This window comes from Cervus canadensis, chromosome 3, assembly GCF_019320065.1.
Source record: "Cervus canadensis isolate Bull #8, Minnesota chromosome 3, ASM1932006v1, whole genome shotgun sequence".
Taxonomy (NCBI): Eukaryota; Metazoa; Chordata; class Mammalia; order Artiodactyla; family Cervidae; genus Cervus; species Cervus canadensis.
This window is the reverse complement of record NC_057388.1, coordinates 88231170-88253508: the sequence shown is the minus strand read 5'-3', so window position 1 is coordinate 88253508 and position 22339 is coordinate 88231170. Positions and strand designations below refer to the sequence as shown.

Sequence of the window (22339 nt, the reverse complement as noted above, 5' to 3'; positions counted from 1 at the left end):
TTATATTTTTATGGGTAACCATGAACAGAGGAGCCTGGCAGGCTATACTCCATGCTCTTACAAAGAGTTAGCCTTGCACGCACGCAGGTTAATAATGTAGGTGTTCCAGAAACTGCATGGAGTTCACAGAAATCTGTCAATACCTTCACTGTCTTATTCTTATGCCAAAATGTTGTATGCTATAGAAATATCCAAATTTCCTTATCAAATGAACTCTCATCAAATCTTAACTTCAAAATGTTTTGTTATGCAGATAGTTTTTGTTTTACTCAGATTCTTCTCTGAAAATGTTTGAAACTGCTAATCCAAGATCAAGCAGAACAAGAATTAATCACATGGGACTGAAGGAACTGATGAAGAATTATGACTTTTTATGGCCTTCTTGTTTGAAATTTTGCTGGCTCTTTAATGTTCTGCTCTTCAGACATAAGAAACTCCTTTCCCTTTTCTCTTAAGCTATCTATAAGAGCAACTTAATAATTATACCTTGGTAAATAAAAATGTAACAGTTTTATTTTCTCCTACGTGATTCCTCCAGAATTTGGGACACTTTTTAAGTGTTCTTATTTTCATGGCAATATAGCTATTTATGGGCTTCCCAGGTAGTGCCAGGGATAAAGAATCCACTGATACAGGAGACCTAAGAGACACAGGTTCGATCCCTGGGTCAGACACAGGTTTCTCCCCTGGAGGAGGGCATGGCAACCCACTCCAGTATTCTTGCCTGGAGAATCCCATGGACAGAGGAGCCTGGGGGTTATGGTTCATAGGGTCTCAAAGTGTTGGATACAACTGAAGCGACTTAGCACATAGTTGTTTTAATACGTTAAATAAGAACCTGTTCTCCTTGTAACAGGTCACAAGATGCATAATATCAGATACAGTTAGACAGTTTTATGGAACTAAGGTTGACTTTTTGGTGCCAATACTCACAAAGCCTTCTTGGGAAAACCAGCCTGTACCTGGCAAACAAGAGTTTCCAGGCTCACAGGTAAATAAGGAAGATCACTTCCAGCCAGGCCCTTGTGAATGAAAAATGTTGTCTCCCAAATCAGTCAACAAAGGATGTTGCAGCACCCCACAGTGAGCCCTGAGGGAACTCCAGTGCTTCCCCAGTGGCTCAGCTGGTTAAGAGTCTGCCTGCAATGCAGGAGACCCAGGTTCAATTCCTGGGTTGGGAAGATCCCCTGGAGAAGGGAATGGCAAGCTACTCCAGTATTCTTGCCTAGAAAATTCCAAGAACAGAGGAGCCTGCTGGACTACAGTTCATGGGGTGGCAAAGAGTCAGACATGACTGAGGGACTCACACTTTCTTTCTTTCCATGCCTTTAGCCACCAAAGCCACCCGCAATGGTGCATCCTGAAGGGGCTCAGGATGAGAAAGAACAAGATACTGGCCCTAGATAGCTAAGGGGCATATCAAAGGAATGATTTCAATGGGCCCAGACTCTTCTATCTATCTACCTATAAGTAGAAAACTGCTAAATTCATTAACTTGAGATAACTGTCTTTCTTTAATTGATGGCAATTTTTTGATGTTTCACTACCTGGTCTTTGTTGCAAAAACTCCTAATACATTAAGCCCCCTACAACTCTCAAAGGTGCGAACATGCATTCCATCAATGTGAGGCCTGAGTGAAATTGCGGCTTGTCCTCAGTATGCTATAGCTGAGGATCCGTCAGCTCTTCCTCCTTCAGTCTTCTTGCCTGTTCGCTCGATGCCAGCCCCTGTATGCCAGCTGCTATACTCTCCTACTGTACTTTTCAAGGTACTACACTGTAAGATTAAAAACGTTCCCTTTATTTTTTTTTATGTATTATTTGTGTAAAAAGTATTACAAACCTATTACAGTACAATATATAACCAATTGTGTAAGTTAGGTACCTAGGCTAACTTTCTTGGACTTACAAACTGGATTTAAAAATGCATTCTGAGAACAGAATTTGTTCATACATAGGGGATTTACTGTGTATCCTGGCTTCTCCCTTACCTCTTCTTCAGAACAGTCCCTCAGAGCTATCTGAGAGACTGTCTTCTGGGCAAATCATCCTCATAAAATCTTCAACTATTAGGTCATGCAATTTTTCTTAGTCAACCCAAGAATCTACCAACTACCAGCTAACATCACACTTAATAGTAAAAAGCTAAACGTTGTCATCACACTGTGCTCAGTCACTCAGTTGTGCCCAGCTCTTTGCAATTCCATGGACTGTAGCCAGCCATGCTTCTCTATCCATGGGATTTTCCTGGTAAGAATACTGGAGTGGGTTGCCATTCCTACTCTAGGGGGTCTTCCCAACCCAGGGAGCAAACCAGCGTCTCCTATGTCTCCTGTATTGGCAGGCGGGTTCTTTACTAGGGCCACTTGATGCTGTTGTTCAGTTCCCTCAGTCGTGCCCAACTCTTTGCAGCCCCGTGGACTGCAGCACGCCAGGCCTCCCTGTCTGTCACCATCTCCTGGAGCTTGCTCAAACTAATGTCCATTGAGTAAGTGATGCCATCCAACCATCTCACCCTCTGACATTCTGCCTTCAATCTTTCCCAGCATCAGGGTCTTTTCCAATAAGTCAGTTCTTCGCATCAGGTGACCAAGTATTGGAGCTTTAGCTTCAACATCAGTCCTTCCAAAGAATACTCAGGGTTGATTTCCTTGAGGATTGACTGGTTTGATCTCCTTGCTGTCCAAGGGCCTTCCAAGAGTCTTCTCCAACACCACAGTTCAAAAGCATCAAATCTTTGGCACTCAGCTTTCTTTATAGTCCAACTCTCACATCCATACATGACTACTGGAAAAACCATAGCTTTGACTAGATGGACCTGTGTTGGTTAAGTAATGTTTCTGCTTTTTAATACACTGTCTACATTTGTCATGTTTTTCTTCTAAGGAGCAGCGCCTTTTAATTTCATGGCTGCAGCCACTGTCCACAATGATTTTGGAGCCCAAGAAAATAAAGTCTGTCACTGTTTGCATTGTTCCCCCATCCATTTGCCATGAAGTGATGGAACCAGATGACATATTAGTTTTCTGAATATTGAGCTTCAAGCCAGCTTTTTCACTCTCCTCTTTCAGCTTCATCAAGAGGCTCTTTAGTTCCTCTTCACTCTCTGCCACAAGGGTGATGTCATCTGCATCTGAGGTTATTGATATTTCTCCTGGCAATCTTGATACCATCATCCAGCCTGGCATTTCACATGATGTACTCTGCATTTAAGTTAAATAAGCAGGGTGACAATTTTCAGCCTTGACGTACTCCTTTCCTAATTCTGAAACAGTCCATTGTTCCATGTCCAGTTCTAACTACTGCTTCTTGACCTGCATACAGGTTTCTCAGGAGGCAGTAAGGTGATCTGGTATTCCCACCTCTTTAAGAATTTTCCACAGTTTATTGTGATCTACACAGTCAAAGGCTTTAGCGTAGTCAATGAAGCAGAAGTAGATGTTTTTCTGGAATTCTCTTGCTTTTTCTATGATCCAACAGATGTTGGCATTGATCTCTGGTTCCTCTGCCTTTTCTAAATCCAGCTTGTACATCTGGAAGCTCTTGGTTCACATACTGTTGAAACCTAGCTTGAAGGATTTTGAGTATTACTTTGCTAGCATGTGAAATGAATGCAATTGTGCAGCAGTTTGAACATTCTTTGGCATTGCCCTTCTTTGGGATTATAATAAAAACTGACGTATACAAAAAAAATCTCAATGACCTGGATAACCACGATGGTGTCATCACTCACCTACAAGCCAGACATCCTGGAGTGTGAAGTCAAGTAGGCTTTAGGAAGCATCACTACAAAGCTAATGGAGGTGATGGAATTCCAGCTGAGGACCACTTGGGAAGCCCAAAAGAATAAATACTTTTCCTTTAAGATTGGGAACAAGGTAAATATGTCAGCTGTCACCATTTCTATTTCAACACTGTACAGGAGGCTCTAGGAAGTGCAATTTGGCAAGAACAAGAAATAAAAGGTATTAACACTAGAAAACAAGAAGTAAAGAAGTCATTTGTAGATGACAGAAGTCTGTATGTAGAAAATATTTAAAAATCTAGTAGAGTAATATGAGTAGTAGTAAAACGAGTAGAGTAATAAACAAGTTTAGCAAGGCTGCAGAGTACAAAATTCAATTAAATATATACCAAATTGAAAACAGGGATTCAAATAGATATTTATATATCCATGTTCATAGCAGTATTATAACAGTCAAAAGGGAGAAACAACACACAGGGATTCAAATAGATATTTATATACCCATGTTCATAGCAGTATTATAACAGTCAAAAGGGAGAAACAACACAAATGCCCATCAACAGAGGATGGGCTAAAAAAAAAAAAAAGTATATAGATACAATGGAATATTATTATTTAGCATTAAAAAAGAATGAAGGGAAATGTCTGGTTATCCAGTGGTTAGGACTCTGCATTTTCACTGCCAAGGGCATGGGTTCAATCCCTGTTCTGGGAACTAAGATACTGCAAGCCACATGGTACAGCGAAAAAATTTTTTTTATTTTTCAAAAAAAAGAACGACAATGTTAAAAAAAAAAAAGGAATGAAATCTAGATATATGTTACAACATGGATGGATCTGAAAAGCATTATACTAAGTAAAATAAGTTATATACAAAAGGATAAGTATTGTAAGATTCTACTTATATGAGGTACCAAAAGGCAAATTCATTGAGACAGGGGCTAAGAAGAGGAGTTAAAAGGGAGTTATTGTTAAAGGGGTACAGAGTTTTTGTTGGGAATGACAAAGTTTGGGGTATAGATAGTGATAATAGTTCTAGAACATTGTAACTGTACTTAATGTCAATGAACTGCATACTTTAAAACTGTTATGGCAGTCCAGTGATTAGGTCCTGGTGCTTTCACTGCCACACCTGGGTTCAACCCTTGGTCAGAGAACTATAATCCCACAAGCCCCTCTGTGTACCCAAAAATAAACAAACCAACAAATAAAAATTAAAAATCAATTATATTTTATATACTAGTAATAAAAAATCTGAAAATAAAATTAAGAAAACAATTCCACTCATAATAGCATCCAAAAAAAAAAAAAACCTTAAAAAAATTTAATTAAAGTAGTACCAAGCCTGTACACTGTAAAGTACAAAACACTGCCAAGAGCAATTAGTAAACAGCTTAAAAAATGGAGAGTTGTTTCACATTCACGGGTTGGAAATCACAATATCATTACAATGAGAATTCTCCAAAAATGACCTATAGATTCAACACAATCCCTATTGAAATTCTGGCAAGCTTTCTCACAGAAAGTGACAAGCTTATCCTAAATTTATATGAAAATTTAAAGGACCTACAAAAACCAAAATAATGTTGAAAAAGATGAACAAAATAGTACCCAATTCCAATACTTACTATAAAGCTACAGTAATCAGTAAAGTATAGTATTCGCATCAGCATAAATAAGTAAATCATTGGAACAGAATCCAGAATCCAGAAATAAACCCACACATCTACAAACAACTAATTTTCAACAATGGGGTCAAGACAATTCAACAGGGAAAGAATAGTCTTTTCAACAAATGGCACTGAGACAACTGTATATCCATATGAAGGAAAAAAGATTAAGGCCATAAGTCACCCCATACAATAAAGTCAACTCAGAATGGGTCACAGTTCAGTTCAGTTCAGTTGCTCAGTCATGTCTGACTCTTTGTGACCCCGTGGATTGTAGCACGCCACAGGCTTCCCTGTCCATCACCAACTCCCAGAGCTTACTCAAACTCATGTCCATTGAGTCGGTGATGCCATCCAAACATCTCATCCTCTGTCATCCCCTTCTCCCACCTTCAATCGTTCCCAGCATCAGGGTTTTTTCAAATGAGTCGGTTCTTCAGAATTGGTCACAGAACTAAATAAAAAATCTAAAACTACAAAACTACAAATATTTTTGTGATCCTGAGTTACTAATTTCTTAGCTATAACACCAAAAGCATAATCTCTTTAAAAAGAGATTGACATTGGACTTCATTAAAATTTAAAATATTAGCTCTTCAAAATACAACATTAGGAAAAAGACAACTCACAATCTAGGAAAAAATATTTGCAAACCATGTACTGATAAAGGATTTATATTCAGAATACTGAAAGAATTCTTACAACTTATTACAACTTAATAAGAAAACAAACCAATTTAAAAATGGACAGGACTTCCCTGGTGGTCCAGCAGTTAAGACTCCACGTTCCCACCGCAGGGGGCATGGGTTTGATCTCTAGTGGGGGAACTAAGATCACACATGCATGTGGTGTAGCCAGAAAGTTAAAAAAAAAAACAAGTCAAACGATCTGAATAGACATTTCATCAATGCAGATATATAAATGATTAATACGGACATGAAAAGATGCTCAGTGTCACTAGTCATGGGGAAATGCAAACTCAAACCATAACAAAATAGCACTACATAACCACTAAAATGGTTACAATCAAAAAGACTGATAATGCCATGTGTTAGGATGTAGAAAAACAAGGTCGTATTCAGGTCATATTCCCTGTGCTATACATATCTCTGTACAGCACAGGGAACTATATTTAATATAGTGACTTAATCAGCAAACAGAGCTGGGACAACTGGTTATCTATATGAAAAAATAAAATTAAATAGATCACCATCTCACACTATAAACAAAAAATCAATTCCAGACAGACTAAATTGTGAAAAATCCAAACTAAACACGTTAGAACACTTACAGAGAAGAGTATGTGAAATATGGAGAAGTTTCTAAAACAAACTCAAAAAGGACAAACTACACAGAGGGAAAAGAAAAAGCTGGTCAACTTACATTAAAAAATTTAACTTATGTATAAAAGTCCTAAGTTATAAAGAAAAAAAAAAGTAAGACACAGATTGGAAGATATCTGCAACACATATATCTGATAAAATAAAGGATTAGGATGAACACATAAAAGAACTTTTACAAATCAGTAATAAAAGCCAAAGAGATCTCAAAAAAAAAAAAATCAGAAAATATACAAATACAGACCATAACTTACAAAAAAGGAAATCCAAATGGACTATAAACATACTGAAAGATGCCAATCTCACTTATACCCAAGAAATGCAAATTAAAACAAACAGAGATTCCATTTCACAACTACCAGACATTGGAAGATAAGCTGAACAGAAGTTCGGTGTTTGTACTTATTAGTAAGGATTCAGAAAACAGGAGTTAATAAAACTAATTTAGAAAGCAATTACTTTAAGCAATTTTGCATATAGGGATACACCCTAGAAAATGCTCATAAAGAAGTGTGCATAACACAACTACAAATGCTCAAAACTCAGCAAGAAGAAAAAGGGAACACTAAAGAGGAATGGGTAAAAAGTGGTATTTTCATACAGTAAAGTACTATACAGTAGTTAAAATTAATCACCTGGAAAATCTACATGTTCCAGACTAGTTAAAGCTCAAAGTTGAGAGGAAAAAAGTAGGTTACAGAAAAATATCTGATCTATAATATCACCTACATTAAATTTATAAACACACAAAACAATGCTATATTTCCTTTATTGATATACAATTTATACTAATAAACAAAATGAAGCAAAAGTATTAAAATGTGATGGAGAATTATAAACAGCAAAGTTTGAACAGCAGCTACCTCTGAGTTGCGAGAAAAAGAAAGAAAGAAAGGAAAGGAACAGAGAAGAGGTACAAGGGGGTCTTCCACTTTATCTACATTGTTTTATATCTTTAAAAAAAATCTACAGAAAATTTTGCAAAATGCTAACATTTGTTAAATTGGGCAGTGACTACAATTTTCTCAGTACTCTTCCATATGCTTGGGGGAAAAAAAAATTGAAGAGTTTTTTGGTCAAATGAATATATACACATGTACCAGGCAGCAGGAAAAAAATATTTATCTCCTTTTGGAACCCACATTTGTAAAACTGTTCTACTAATGTCTCTCCGGTGCTTTACTGTCTCAGTGTGACACAACCTTTTAAGTGTTTAGGCATAAACACATTGTACTACTGAATCTCTTTTTACCTAACAAGGTGCTACCCAAGCCAAATCCCTGGTGACGCGGATACCAATGATCTATCAACCAACACACTGTGCAAACTCCAGCCCACATCTGTACAGTTTTAAAACCTTTTAATTTACAACTGACGCTGAAGCTGAAGCTTTAATACTTTGGCCACCTGATGTGAAGAGCTGACTCACTGGAAAAGACACTGATGCTGGGAAAGATTGAGGGCAGGAGGAGAAGGGGGCAACAGAGGATGAGATGGTTGGATGGCATCACTAACTCAATGGACATGAGTTTGAGCAAACTCCAGGGGAGACAGTGAATGACAGGGAAGCCTGGTGTGCTGCAGTCCATGGGGGTCACAAAGAGCTGGACACGATTTAGTGACTGAACAACTTAGAACTAAATTATTCCCCTGAGTCATTCTTGTCATTAAGCTTCATCACAGATCTTTATGCAAACCTATACCATGAATGATCCAACAGGTTATAAACCCCCAAATGACACCTCTTTCTAGTTTTAATATAATCTTTCCTCTGCACCCTACATTCTGCAGTCCCACACACCCGCAGAGACTCACAGCCTTCTACATAGTGCAGTGTTTCTGGATCTTCCCATCCTGGGCAGACTTATGTGACTCAGATAGCATCCAGGGCACTGAGCATGAAACTCTGCTTAACCAGCAATCTAGCACGCAAGCTCCTGAGAGAAACAGAACGACTTTCCTTCCATCCAAGCATGTAGTAAGTACATCAGGCTCAAAATGATGCCCAGGAACAAGTAGTTCCAAAAACAAGAATTCAAATAAAACTGGCTTTAGCACCCACTGTTCTATAGACCCAGTGGCAGCCAATCTATTTTTGCTTTATTTTCTGGTTCAGTTAAAAGTACCTTAGAGAGTATACTCATCCCATCTCTTCAAAATAACTATGGAGAACACTACTTAAGTCCTACAAAAATCTGAGTTTCACACATTACCTATTGGGAGTGTGTGCATCTCTCTCTGTGCTGGGGCAGGCTTCAGGGTATCTCTGTGGGTCTAAGTTCGGGACTTTATGGAGACCCTTGTGTGTGTGGGCAGGGGTGTCTGAGTGGAGGGGTCTTGGGGGGTTCTATGTACATAGGGGAATCTGTGTGTGTGTGTCTTTGTGTATCAGTGCCCATCTAAGCTTCTGTCTCTGTTTATCAAATATTGCAAGTCTTACAATGTTTCATTATAAATTTCCACCCTACCACAAAAAATGATTTTCTTGCCTCTCTACTCTGAGACTGCGTAAAAGAGAAAAAGAAATAAGCCAACTGCTAAGCCAACCTTATTCAACAATGAGTAAAAAACTAAGGTTCTGGTGGGTACACACTAGCATGAACCAAATTGCCTGAGATTGTGCATTTCTAACAACTCCTAGGTGATGTCAATGATTCTGGTCATAGATGGGTTTGAGCAGCAAGTACCTAAAAGATTCCAAACTTAAAAAACGGCCTTTAACTATGATTAGACTTCCCATGTAGAAGTTCCAGAGTCTCCTAAAATTGACATGTATTGAATGTTATCTTCTGACCAAAAATTAGAAGTTACTTTGTTTTAAATGAGTCTCTGGTGAGTGTGGTTTGAATGAACCAGTCCTAAGAAGTGAATGAACCAGTCCTAAGAGGTGAAGTGTACTAAAAATATGAATTTCTAGATTTGTAAAGCTGGAACATGGAAACCTCACAAACGTTCTGCTACATTGTGAAGCATCCTGGGTGGACAACCAACTCCTTTTCTAAGGTGACAGACCTCAGTTTTAATGCTGACCTCTGCAAACTGCAAACATTCCTGCTTCTAGTAGTGCTCATACTAAACTAGACGTATTTATTTTCCTATCTACATTCCCTACCCTCTCCTTGAGGCCAAGAATAGTATTTTGACTTAATAACCCTACTACTTAGCAGTGGTTAGCACACAACATACAGGTGGTTTTTGCACAAAAGATGCTCAGAATGTACTGGGGGAGATAGTTAGACAAATATCCGAAAGCAGTAAAATTGCTTCTCTAATTCTACAATACAGTAGAAGGCCCTAAAAAGGAACTGGCATTAGACCAGTCACTTTTTCTCTTTCACAGAAACAATAGACACAAATGTAGTAAAAATTTCTGTTCTACTTGCTTCCCAAAGCACAGTGATCCAAGAGTAGAATCAGTCAAGTTTTACCCAACAAAAGCTTTGTTGAAGAAGACACTTTATAATTGTCAAGAAAAGAAGTCTTTCTTTAACCTGAAGCAGGTAATGTCAACTTTGAAAGGCAGATGCACACAAGTATATACCTGAGGGGGGAAAAGAAAATGCTCTTCCTACAGTTACATTACACATACTCAATTCCTGGCAATGCCTTAAAAAAAAAATCAGGTGTCATTTTGGAAAAGCTGGTGCTACCAGGATGGCAATTTTAGTGTCTGTCCTTCTTGAGTTAAAAAGAGTTTTCACTTAAAAAGTTACTTCTACACTTCCTGCTAAATGTTAAGAAAGAAAAACTGTTAGGAAGGACAAGTTAAATGGGGGGAGAAAAAAGGAGAGAGAACAAACCGAGTAAGTAAAATATTAAATTTTACTTGGGGACAAATACAGTGATCTTACACTCAGACGATAAAGCGTCTGCCTACAGTGCAGGAAACCCGGGTTTGATTCCTGGGTTGGGAGGATTCCCTGGAGAAGGTAATGGCAACCCACTCCAGTACTCTTGCCAGGAAAATTCCATGGACGGAGGATCCTGGTAGACTACAGTCCATGGGGTCGCAAAGAGTCGGACACGACTGAGTGATATAACTTTCACTTTCACCTTTTACACTCCAAATAGTCCCTACCTTACGTTACAAACAAAAATAAATTCTAGATGGACTGAAGACCAAAAGATAATAAACAAAACCATGAAAACAGCTGAAGAAAATATAAAATAACTTGTTAATAAGTCTGGGGTAGGAAAGGCCATTCTAAGACACAAATATGTAAGCCATAAAAGAAAAAACGGGGCCTGGGGAATTGGCAGAGAGTGGATGCACGTACATATATGGCTGAATCCCTTCACTGTCACCTGAAACTGCCATGACACTGTTAATCAGCTGTACTCCAATACAGAATAAAAAGTTTAAAGTCTGAAAAAAAACTCACCAATCTGACTACATGAAAATGTTTAATATAAACAAAGTTACAAGTCAACAAGAAACAGAGTAGGAAAAAATATTTGCAACATACATATACAGAATTAATATCCAGGGACTTCCCTGGCCACCCAGCCCTTAAAACTTGGTTAAGACTCCGTGCTTCCAGAGCAGGTGCGGGTTAGATCCCTGGTCGGGGGAACTAAGATCCAAAACACTGTGAGGCCAGAAAAAATATATTCAGAAAATGTAAAGATTCCTATATGCCAGCATGAAAAAGACAAGCTCATAGGACAGAAATCTTTATCTGTTTTGCTGAATCCCCAGCACTTGGCACACAGTAGTCCCCAATAAATATCTGTTAACAAATGAATATGAATAGACAATTATAAAAAAAATATAAATTACCAATCTATTCATGAAAATATTCTCAGCCTCACTGTAAGCAGAAAAGTACTAATAAAAACAACAGTAAAAGACTTTTCTCATAGAAATTTCCCTGTTGGGCTTCCCTGATAGCTCAGTTGGTAAAGAATTCGCCTGTAACGCAGGAGACCCCGACTGGAAGATCCACTGGAGAAGGGATAGACTACCCACTCCAGTATTCTTGGGCTTACCTGGTGGCTCAGCTGGTAAAGAATCTACCTGCAATGAGGGAGACCTGGATTTGATCCCTGGGTTGGGAAGATCCCCTGGAGAAAGGAAAGGCTACCCACTCCAGTATTCTGGCCTGGAGAATTCCATGGACTATACACAGTCCATGGGGTCACAAAGAATTGGACACGGCTGAGTGACTTTAACTTTTCTCATAGAAGACGTAAAAATATCCAGTATTGGGAAAGGTACAGTAAAAGGGTTTCTTGTATAATTGATGTGTAAAATGGTACTATGATTTTCAAGGCAACATGATATTATGGATTAAGTTTAAAATGTGGATATCTTTCAACTCCAAAACTCTATTTTAAGGTGTCCATCCTAGAGAAACACTAACAGATTAACACAGAGAGAATGCATACAGATAGTTACAACACATAAAAATTACAGTAAATGTGTATCAACAAAAAAGTTTAATAAACAACAAAGCTATAGACCTTGAAAATCAGCAGTCAAAAAGTATGAGATTCATATACATGTACTGATATATAAAAAGCTCCGAGACATTCCGTTAAGTGGAAAAAGCAACCTGTAATACAACATATATACATAATGTGCTTTTATTTATGTACAACTTATTACAAAACTACCAATTTCTCTATGTACAATATGAATATAAATCTGAGAAAGATAAACTGACAGCAAAAGTCTCTGGGGAGGGGAAAAGACTGGCTGACAGCCAGTCTTCATTAGATTGAATTATTTTACAAGAATATATTCAAGCATTACTTGTATAATTAAAAATATTTTTTTTAAAAGGTGAAAAATAATGTAAATACCATTTTACTGATATGAAGAAAACAGGAAGAACACATTATAAGGATCAGACAGGAGATAAAAGTTCCATCTTTGACATTAGTTCTGAAGTTCAACTGCAAGTAGGCAGTTGTACACACACACACACACACACACAAGACTGGCATTCTGAAGAGGGGTCCTGACTTAAAGAAATAATTTGGGTAGTTGTTCATATACAGATGATACTCAAAGGCACAGGAATACTGTGGATGACAGGGGAAAAACACAATGGAAAGCGCAGAGGGCCCAGGACCAAGGAGAAAGCGCCTATAAAGAAGACTTAGAAGGAGCAGCTAGAGAAATAAAAGGAAAACTTGTAAAGAGGAGGGTCATGGAAGACAACAGAGGAGAGTGTTTTAATAAGAAGTTGGTGTCAAATGCTGCCAAGATGTCTGATATGATGAGGTATGAAAAAAACAGATGGCCATGCTTCTCAATCTGATGGACATTAGCAACTTTAGCAAGAGGGCATTGTGTGAGTCAGGGTATTTGAGTAGGAGTGAATTAGAGTCTGTGAATGGACTTCCTGGAGGTCCAGAGGCTAATACTCTGTGCTTCCAATGCAGAGGGGGCAAGTTTCACCCCTGATCAGGTAACTAGATCCCATATGCCACAACTAAAGATCTCTCAAGTTGCAATGATGATTGAAGGTCCATGTACTGCAACGAAGATCTGACTCAGCCAAATACATACATATATTTTTAAAAAAGTCTGTAGGGGGCTTCTCTGGGGATCCAGTGGTTACGAATCTGGGGACATGGATTCAATCCCTGGCCCAGGAAGATTCCACATGCCTCCGGGTAACAAAGTCCGTGAGCTGCAACAACCGAGTAGGTGCTCTAGAACCTGTGCTCCACAACAAGAGAAGCCACTGCAATGAGAAGAAAACATGCATTGCAACAAAGAGTAGCACCCGCTTGTCGCAACGAGAGAAAATCTGTGAGCAGAAATGAAGACATAGCACAGTCCAGCCTCCAGAAAATTAATTTTTAAAAAGTCTTTGGAAAGGAAAGAAGTGTACATAGCATACATTGAAAACTTCTTTAAGAAACTTAGCTGGGCAACGGGACAAAAAGATAGGTCAGTAACAGAAAGCAGATATAGGGGTCAAAGGACAGGGTTTTCAAAATGGGCGAGATTACAGCAAGGAAATCTGTAGGAAAGGCTCTGGTGGAAAGAGGAAATAACCAAAAGAAGTTCTTTAAGAAGATCAAAGAATGTGATTAGAGTACTTGTGGAGGGACTGCTCTTTGACAAAATGAAAGATATGTCTTCCACTATCGTATCACGAGAGAAGAAAAAGATGAACCCCAAATGCAGGCAGGTTTGCAGATTTGGGAGGTACAAAGATGGAAGGAATTCTCTTTTGGTGGCTTCTGTTTTTATAACAAGTAGAGGGTATATCACTGTTTTTAAAACACTTGAAATTAGAAGTAAATAGATACAATATTAAATAATTATTTGCAGTGAGGCTTAAAGTGAACTTACTAGAGAATGTATGATGTTACTAGGCAATGGTGATCAAGCATATGAGGCTGATGATTATGAATTTATAGTGACATGGATCTGCCTGGTTTTCTGATTTTCTCTAGCAAACACTCAGCTCCATAGATGCAGGCAGCTATAAATGCAGATAGTTAGGTTCAACCAGTGTACCTCCCAGAGTTCCATAAAGAGCAGAAGTCAACTCTGGCTGGACTGGACAGAAAAAGAATGTATCGGAAGGACATGAGGTAACTTTCAGAGCAGAGAACCTGCCCCAGGGCAACACAGCTAAAAACACCACCACAGAACGGGCTTAGGAAACACGTCATGTTTGCTTTAGGTCAAGCAGGAGCTGCTGCATCTTGGGCTGCACAATTATAGTTCAGGGTGCCAGTTGCCACTGTTGCCCCTGTAACTTGACCCTGTTGCTACAGCCTGATGCTACAAGAAGATATGCTGATAATAGATGGGCAAGTTGTTCAGAACATAGTGGAAAGGTTTGGGAAGACTGGACTGGCTGAGAGGATGAAGGGAGTAGGAAGGGAATGAGTATGAGGAAGACAATGGCTGACTGAGGTGGGCATCAGGTAGTGGCTAAAGTAAACAGGGAATGAGACTTCCCCTTGGAAAAGGATAGATCCTGGAGTCCAGATGGTTGCAGAGTAATCTCAGCAGCCCAGGTGGAGTAACTTAAGCAGGTTTCACCGGGAGTTTAATCAGAAAAGTAAGGGGCTGGCAGAATGGCAAAGCCTCCCACTACTGCTGTGGGCAGTGCTTCATCTCACTAATCCCAAAGGCATTAAGGACTGGCAGAGCCCTGGGCAAATCACTCTCTTTGAGCCTGCATTTTCTAATCTGTAAAATAATAATATTATTTTATAATAATATTCATCTGATGGTCATTATGAGAAGTAAATGAGATGAGATAGAGAGATGCCTGAAAGAGAGTAAATATTCAGTAAATGGTAGCTGTAAATGAGTTATAAGTGAAGGTGATAAAAGTTTCCAAGAAAAGGTAGTCAATAATATCAAATCAAATCTTTTAGAATGAATAGAAGGATCCACATTGGAGCACAGTAGGAGATAAATCTATAGGGAAGCTGAAGCCAGTTTAAGTGTCAGCGTACTTAACTTTCAATGAAAGCTTTGTAGTATTCAGAATGGCTTTAAGGAAAAGCCTGATTTGTACTCACAGAAACTCAACTAGCCGATCAAGGACCTTTATACACTTCCTTACAGTTTATACCCTTCCTTAATTTAAGTTCTAAGCTAAAAAAAAAAAAATAAAATAAAAATAAAAATAAAAAAAGTTCTAAGCTAAGAAGAACCAGGTGCTTCAAACCAACCCATTTCTACTGATAGACTCCTGGGGGGAAAAAAGAAATAAAGAATAGGAAATCACCAGCTATTAACGCAGTGTCCAAGAGGGAAAATGGCTAACTGAACTGTGGCAGAATACAGTTCCAGAAGAGGGGACTGAAAATCATACACGTCATTTGGCTTCAGTGATTTAATTTAACCAAAATAGTTTTACTTACAACTATTATAGAAGTTGTATTATATACAACTATTATAGACGTCCACTGCCTTCTCCTCTGCTCAGCTCTCGTCAAATCTGGGGCCATAGGTCATTCAGACCGTAAAAAGCTCCTACAAATTCCACAGAAACCTGATCAAGCTAACTAAACCTCTTATTGGGGGAGAGGAATCTCAGCTCCTGTAATTCTACATACCACCTGAACACAGTGGGGGGGGGGGGGGGCGGGGGGGACTGGGACAGATGCCAAGATATACTATTTTCCCACTCACATCAGTTGTCCCTCTCTGAATTATTTAAACAAGGACTACCTAGGACTACCAAGAAAGAACAAAATCTGAATGAAAATCCCAACAAATCTCTTCCCTTTTTTTTTTTCTTTTACTGTGGGGAAGGGGAACACTTTCAAGGAAATGACAGAGAAACTAACTGTCTCTTTTCAAGGAACTCTCCATTTCTTCTATTAACTGGACACTAGGACCTAAGTCGTCTTCCTCAAGACATTAAACACACAACTGCAACTTCAGCTCTGAACAACCTCCTGAAACATCTCTTAATGTTCAATCTTTCCCAGGAAAAGTAGAATTCAGAAATTATACTAATACAAATTATAGGCTGCCTTGTCAGAAAATTCATAAATGTTGACATAGATATATGGTAGATCATTAAACAAACTCAATAAATAAAAAGAGATGGCCTATTAGTGAAATAACAGAAAATCCACAAAAATATGCAGATTAACTAAGATTTAAAAGTGCAGTCTAAGCTTTAAACAGAGAGATACTTCAACTGAAAAGCAATGGAGTTAGGGCATGAGAGTCAAACAGATTAGAGTTCTGTTGGCTCATATCAGTTACTACATGTGTAACCTTGACACAAAATCTCTTCAGCCCTCAGTTTCCTCAATAAAACAAGGATGATACAAACTATTTCTGACAGCTCTTAAAAGGCTTAAATAAAATAGGATGTGTAAAGCTCTAATACAATGCCTGGGACACAGCAGGAATACATAACAGTATGCTTCCCCTTTTAATTTTCTTTTTTTTTTTCCCCCTTTTAATTTTCAAAATGTTTCATTACAGATCAATTCATAAAGAAGGTGAGTCTTAAAGAACAAGGAAAATGTTAGCTGGATAGGAAAGAGGAACATAGTCCTCTAGCCCTCCTGATTTATTCATAACTTTAAAAATAAGAATACATCTCTCTAATTGTCACTCAATTACTCATGTGAAAATGCATTATTGATCTTGAAACACTTTTTTATACACACATATAAGATCCTCTTCTCCCACTCTCATAATTTTATAATTGTTTGAGATTCTACATTTGTACAATTTTTTCCCATTCTCTTCCTAAAGCCCTGACTCAGATCCTCTTTACTTTGGTTTTATTCTTTACTTAGGATGACCTAAGTCTTAAATCAGAGAGACATACCTTAGAGTTCACTGAGTATTTTGAAAGACTTCTGGGAGAAAGCCAGAACCCAGCGACTAAGAAGTTAGAGTCACTGTGGCATAATAAAAAGAAATGGGCTTTGGAAACAAAGGCTTAAAACAGGGATTTCAAGTCCTACCTCTGCCCCCTCTAGATGTATAACCTTGGTCAAGGCACTTTGCCTTCTCTGGACCTCATTCCCTTATCTGTGAAATGGAAATAATGCCACTTATATCTCATTGTGTAGCTGTCAGGATTAGAAAAATGCTGATAACAATTCCTGGCATAGAAAGGGCCAATTAGAAATAAAAGGGGGGGCCAATTAATGGTAACTGTTATTAGGGTCAATCTGCCAACTGCCTTACCAAACATTCTGCAAGGCTGTACTTTCCTAACTGGCAAAAGGAACAAAACTGCTCTTGCATTCCCATGACTATATCCAAAAGGTTCCATTTTAGTAATCCATAATTAACCAAATAAAGAGCTTAAAGAATTCAGGACAAGAAGGCGCTAGCATGGCTGAACTCATTCTCTGCTGACAGCAACAAAGCCAGCACAAGGTGGATTCCCTTGCCAAAAAAAAAGAATCTGCTTGAACATGGTCATTACTGATATCGACGTAAGCACAAACTAGTTGTGGTTCTTAAGCTCACAGATTTATCATGAGAAAGTTTTCAGTTCAGTTCAGTTCAGTCGCTCAGTCGTGTCCGACTCCTTGCGACCCCATAAACTGCAGCATGCCAGGCCTCCCTGTCCATCACCAACTCCCGGAGTCCACCCAAACCCATGTCCATTGTGTTGGTGATGCCATCCAACCATCTCATCCTCTGATGTCCCCTTCTCCTCCTGCCCTCAATCTTTCCCAGCATCAGGGTCTTTTCCAATGAGTCAGCTCTCCGCATCAGGTGGCCAAAGTACTGGAGTTTCAGCTTCAACATCAGTCCCTCCAACGAACACCCAGGACTGATCTGCTTTAGGATGGACTGGTTGGATCTCCTTGCAGTCCAAGGGAATCTCAAGAGTCCTCTCCAACACCACAGTTCAAAAGCATCAATTCTTCTGCGCTCAACTTTCTTTACAGTCCAACTCTCACATTCATACGTGATTACTGGAAGTTTTACCTTTTCTGAAATAAATTCTCTCCCACATTGCTTTCTCTACTGTGGTATGACATTCCTATTACTCCATTTTCAAGAACACGGGAAAGAAATCCTCTCAAATACTGCTACTGCATTCACAGTGGACCGTATCGTCCTATTTCACAGATCACTTCTTACAGAGATTTTTGGTTTGTTGAGTTCACTTACAAAGAAAGACATTATATACAAATATATGACAGCCACGGTGACAAGATCTGTCCCCAGAGCACCACAAGTTACAGGATGGAGGTAGATGCCAAAGATAAGACAGGACTGAGTAACCTGCACACCACATGTTCACTCTTATTAAATGCTGCACTTGGGAATTCTGACTCTTATAAAAAAGTTTATTTCCCTCGTGTGACAGAACAGAGTAATGGTACTAAGAAAACTAATGACAGATACACAAATAGAGTAAGGGAAACCATCAGTGGGGGGAAATAAGCTTAAGATAAATAAGCTTGTATGTGACAATTAAAAAATGAGAGCAACAGTCATCAATTACATGGTCAAAGGCAGCTATTTCAATCCTTAGTACCTCCAGTCCCTCCCTACACTAAATAAAAGCAGAAGGGAATGAAGGTCAGAATGATTATTTAAATAAACTAAAAAAAAAAAAAATCAAGAAAGGTTCAACAAATCAAAATCACACGGCAGTCCCTTGAGGAGGTGACTTTCAACTTTAAGAAAGGTCAGTCTCGCACACTTGTTTTAATTGAGCTACTTCAATGTCAAGAAAGTTAAAAGGTTCTACCCCCTAAAAGCCGCTCAGAAATGCCTGCAGTTGTGTCACAGGGCTGCAACTTGGCCCAGAGCTTCGCCTGTTATACTTCCAGTGGAGAAGCTGTTTTTTGGTTGCAATTAACATTGTAAGGCAAGCTCAGCCCTGTCTTTCATAGCCTTGAGGCTGCTGAGTAAATCTAGAATCATGGGACCCACATTTTAATGCTGGAAAAACAGGAAGAAGGTGGTTCAGCAACAAGGAAAATGGTCAAGAAACACATCTAGAATTAGGAAAAACAGACTGATATGTTGGTCTCTCATGTTCACTGTTTTATATAGAAACTATTGAACTGTATATACCTTTTAAAGGAAGCCATGGTGGTGCACTCAAGCCATGACTGGAGAAAGAAAAAAATAAAATCAACTCTTAACAATAGCTATAATTTCTTCAGCCCTTATTATATGTGCCAAGTTCAACAGTAAGTCCTCTACAAATATTTCTAACCTTCAATCATATCAGTAACCTCATTTTGTAAAAGAGACAACTAAGACTCAGAGAATTTAGAAATTACCCAAAAGCTAGCTCGTAGGGATGCTAGGATTCAAACCCAGGTCTGCTAGACTGTAAATCCCATGGTCTAAAGGCCATTTGTTGGGGAATTCCTTGGCAGTCCAGTGGTTAGAACTCTGAGCTTTCACTGCTAGGACCCAGTATTCAATTCCTGGTAAACTAAAGATCCCAAAAGCTGCATGGCAAGGTCAATTTGTTGAACACTATTATGCTCGAGACTTAATCTGCAGGTTTTACACAAAAAGACCCTTAATCACAGAATTTGGCCAAAGTTATAAAGCAACTCAACTAATTACAAATGTTTCAGATTTCCAGACTCATATCTAGGTACTACCAGCTTTGATGCCCATGTGTGTGTGAATGTGTGAAAGTTGCTCAGTCATGTCCAACTCTTTGTGACCCCATGGACTATACAGTCCATGGAATTCTCCAGGCCAGAATACTGGGGTGGGTAGCTGTTTTCTTCTCTGGGGGATCTTCCCAACCCAGGGATCGAACCCAAGTCTCCTGCATCGCAGGTGGATTCTTTTTTTTTTTTCGCAGGTGGATTCTTTACCAGCTGAGTCACCAGGGAAGCTGAAGAATACTAGAGTGGGAAGCCTATCCCTTCTCCAGCAGAGCTTCCAGACCCAGGGGGTCTCCTGCATTACAGGCAGATTCTTTACCGGCTGAGCCACAAGGGAAGCCATGGTGCCCATGCTGCCTCTCCTTTCCCCCAATAATTCTTCCCAGAGGAGTTTCATAACGCAAATGAGAAAGACATTGTCCTAAAGCATCATTAAACAAATTCCTTTAGCCTTGCCTCTGATGTTATCACTATATTTTAGTAATTAGAATGCAAGAGTTCTCTGATTTACACCTTAATAATGAGGCTATTACAATCAAAGTTAGGCTGGATACAAGGTTTCAACTCAGCTGAGCCCTGCACAGTGAAACCAATGCAGATTTCACATCACTTTCTTGCTGTTCTGATAAATCATTTACAAAAAGAAAAACCCTGTATATCTCTGTGTTTGCATAATACCTCGGAAATTACAGTGATAATCTACAACCCTGTTTTTGCAATATCTGCCATTTTTCTCTGTACTGATTTGCTTTCTGAGAGGACACCACAGACAGCCATTGCAAGGGTAATACTGAGAATATCAAACATTCAGGCACATCTACTCCTTGGTGTTCTGAGACTACTGCCTCTTCAAAACTATATCTGAAAGAAGCTGGCAGTTGAGACAGAAAATCTGACAGAGATCGCCTTTCCCAAAAGTAGAAGCATTTCTTCCTAACACTTACGGACCATAATAAAAGAACCAATAAAAACAATCATTCTCTTCATACACAGTCTAATAATCCTAGTGACCAACTACTGAGCTGAGAGGACAAACCTCTGAAGAGAGGAGAGTGAAGTGAATCTCTCCATTACCCTATTACCCTTCTACTTTCAGAGAAAACCTAAGGATCTTGCAGTATGTGGAACGAAGGGCACGGCATCAGTACTGCTAGATGGAAGCGCCTGGCCACAGAAAGGCAGAGAGTCATCTTCTGTAAAGAAACAGACAACTGAGGATCTCAACGCGAGGTAACTACTCCTTACAGAAAAGATGTCCAAACGGAAAAGCTCTTTCAACCCTTATTACTGGGTGAACTCGCAGAAGCAGTAAGGCTTTTCTACACCATCTGGGTCTTCTCCCCGACAGTCTGGAAAACACACACGGGAGTAGGTTAGGAGTACAGAGAGGTGTAATACGAGGTGCCTCTCCTCTCCCAGCCTATTCCAAGTAGTAAGGGAGGGCGCTACCTCCATGTTATTCCCAGAGAAGTACGGCCGTACCACCTGGAGTCTTCGCCCCCCAGCACTGGGGCCCGGGTGCGGGCATCTCTGAGAGAGTGGGTTTAAGGGGAAAAGAGATGTCTCTACTTCCAGCATCAGAAGGGAGGGCGTGGAGAGTGGTGCCGCCGCGCCGAGAGGATCTGCGGTTCCCCACCACCCTCCCTCTCCGAAAGAGGCAGCCCGGCCCCAATACCTTCTTGACTGTGCGCGGCGCCTCGGTGACGGTGCCGTCGGGGCTGACCAGGGCCTCGCCGCCGTCGCGGTGCCTCTGATGCTGGTGATGAGGGTCGCTCCGCTTCATGGCCGACGCCTGAGGCACTTTCCCAGCGGCCGGGCTGAGAGCCGCGGCGGGCCCCGATCCTGGACCGGGGGCCGGGGGCCGCTCCGCCGCCGGAGCTGGAGCTTCAGGGTCCCCGCCACCCGCTGGGGGGGCCATGGCGCTCACGGCCGCTGTGCTCAGTCCCAGCTGCGGCTCCGCCTCGGAGGGGCTCAGGTCCTTCAGCTCCACCTCAGGCACCTTCGCGGCAGCAGCTGCTGACACGACCTGCACCGACATCACCGCCTCCACTGCAACCGCCGGCTCAGACTCTAGCTCCGGCTCGGCCCCGCCTCCCGCCTCCCTTCCCCTTCCCTCCCCCATTCCCCCACTCCTCCCCTCCATCGCCTCCACTCCCACCCCCTTCCTCTGCCCGCCCGCCAACTCTCCAGCCAGCCCCGGCCTCTCCCTCCCCGCCCCGCCCCGCCCAACCCGACCCTGCCAGCTCGCGCGCGTGGTGCCACGGAACCTGTAGTGCGCTTGCTCAGGGCCGCACGCGGCGAAAACACCGTGGGACCTCAGCCCCCGACCACCACTGCGCGCTGCCGAGGGCGGGGCCGCAGTGCCCCCTGGAAATTGTAGTCCCTGTCTCCTTCCGGCTAGCGGGATTCTGTAGTAGTAGTGGAGCTCTAGTCCAGGCGACGAACGGAAAGGAGTGAGAACGGGTGACACGACAAAGGACATGAGGAAGAGAAAGTCTCCAGAGGAACTGGGGCTTCCGGGGCGA

The 22339-nt window shown here is 40.5% G+C and overlaps 1 protein-coding gene across 2 annotated transcripts in view; it reads right to left on the bottom strand.

Annotated features, from left to right (window-relative positions):
- The window catches only part of AHCYL2 (adenosylhomocysteinase like 2), a 183727-nt gene extending 161793 nt beyond the window's left edge, over window positions 1-21934 (bottom strand). The window contains exon 1 of one of the 2 annotated variants that reach the window (XM_043463693.1): window positions 21490-21934. In XM_043463693.1, coding sequence (XP_043319628.1) covers window positions 21490-21852 — 363 coding nt within the window. In that variant the 5' untranslated portion in view covers window positions 21853-21934. The remainder of the gene's footprint in view (window positions 1-21489) is intronic. The other variant, XM_043463694.1, reaches the window with a different exon arrangement.
- Window positions 21935-22339: the final 405 nt, after the last annotated feature.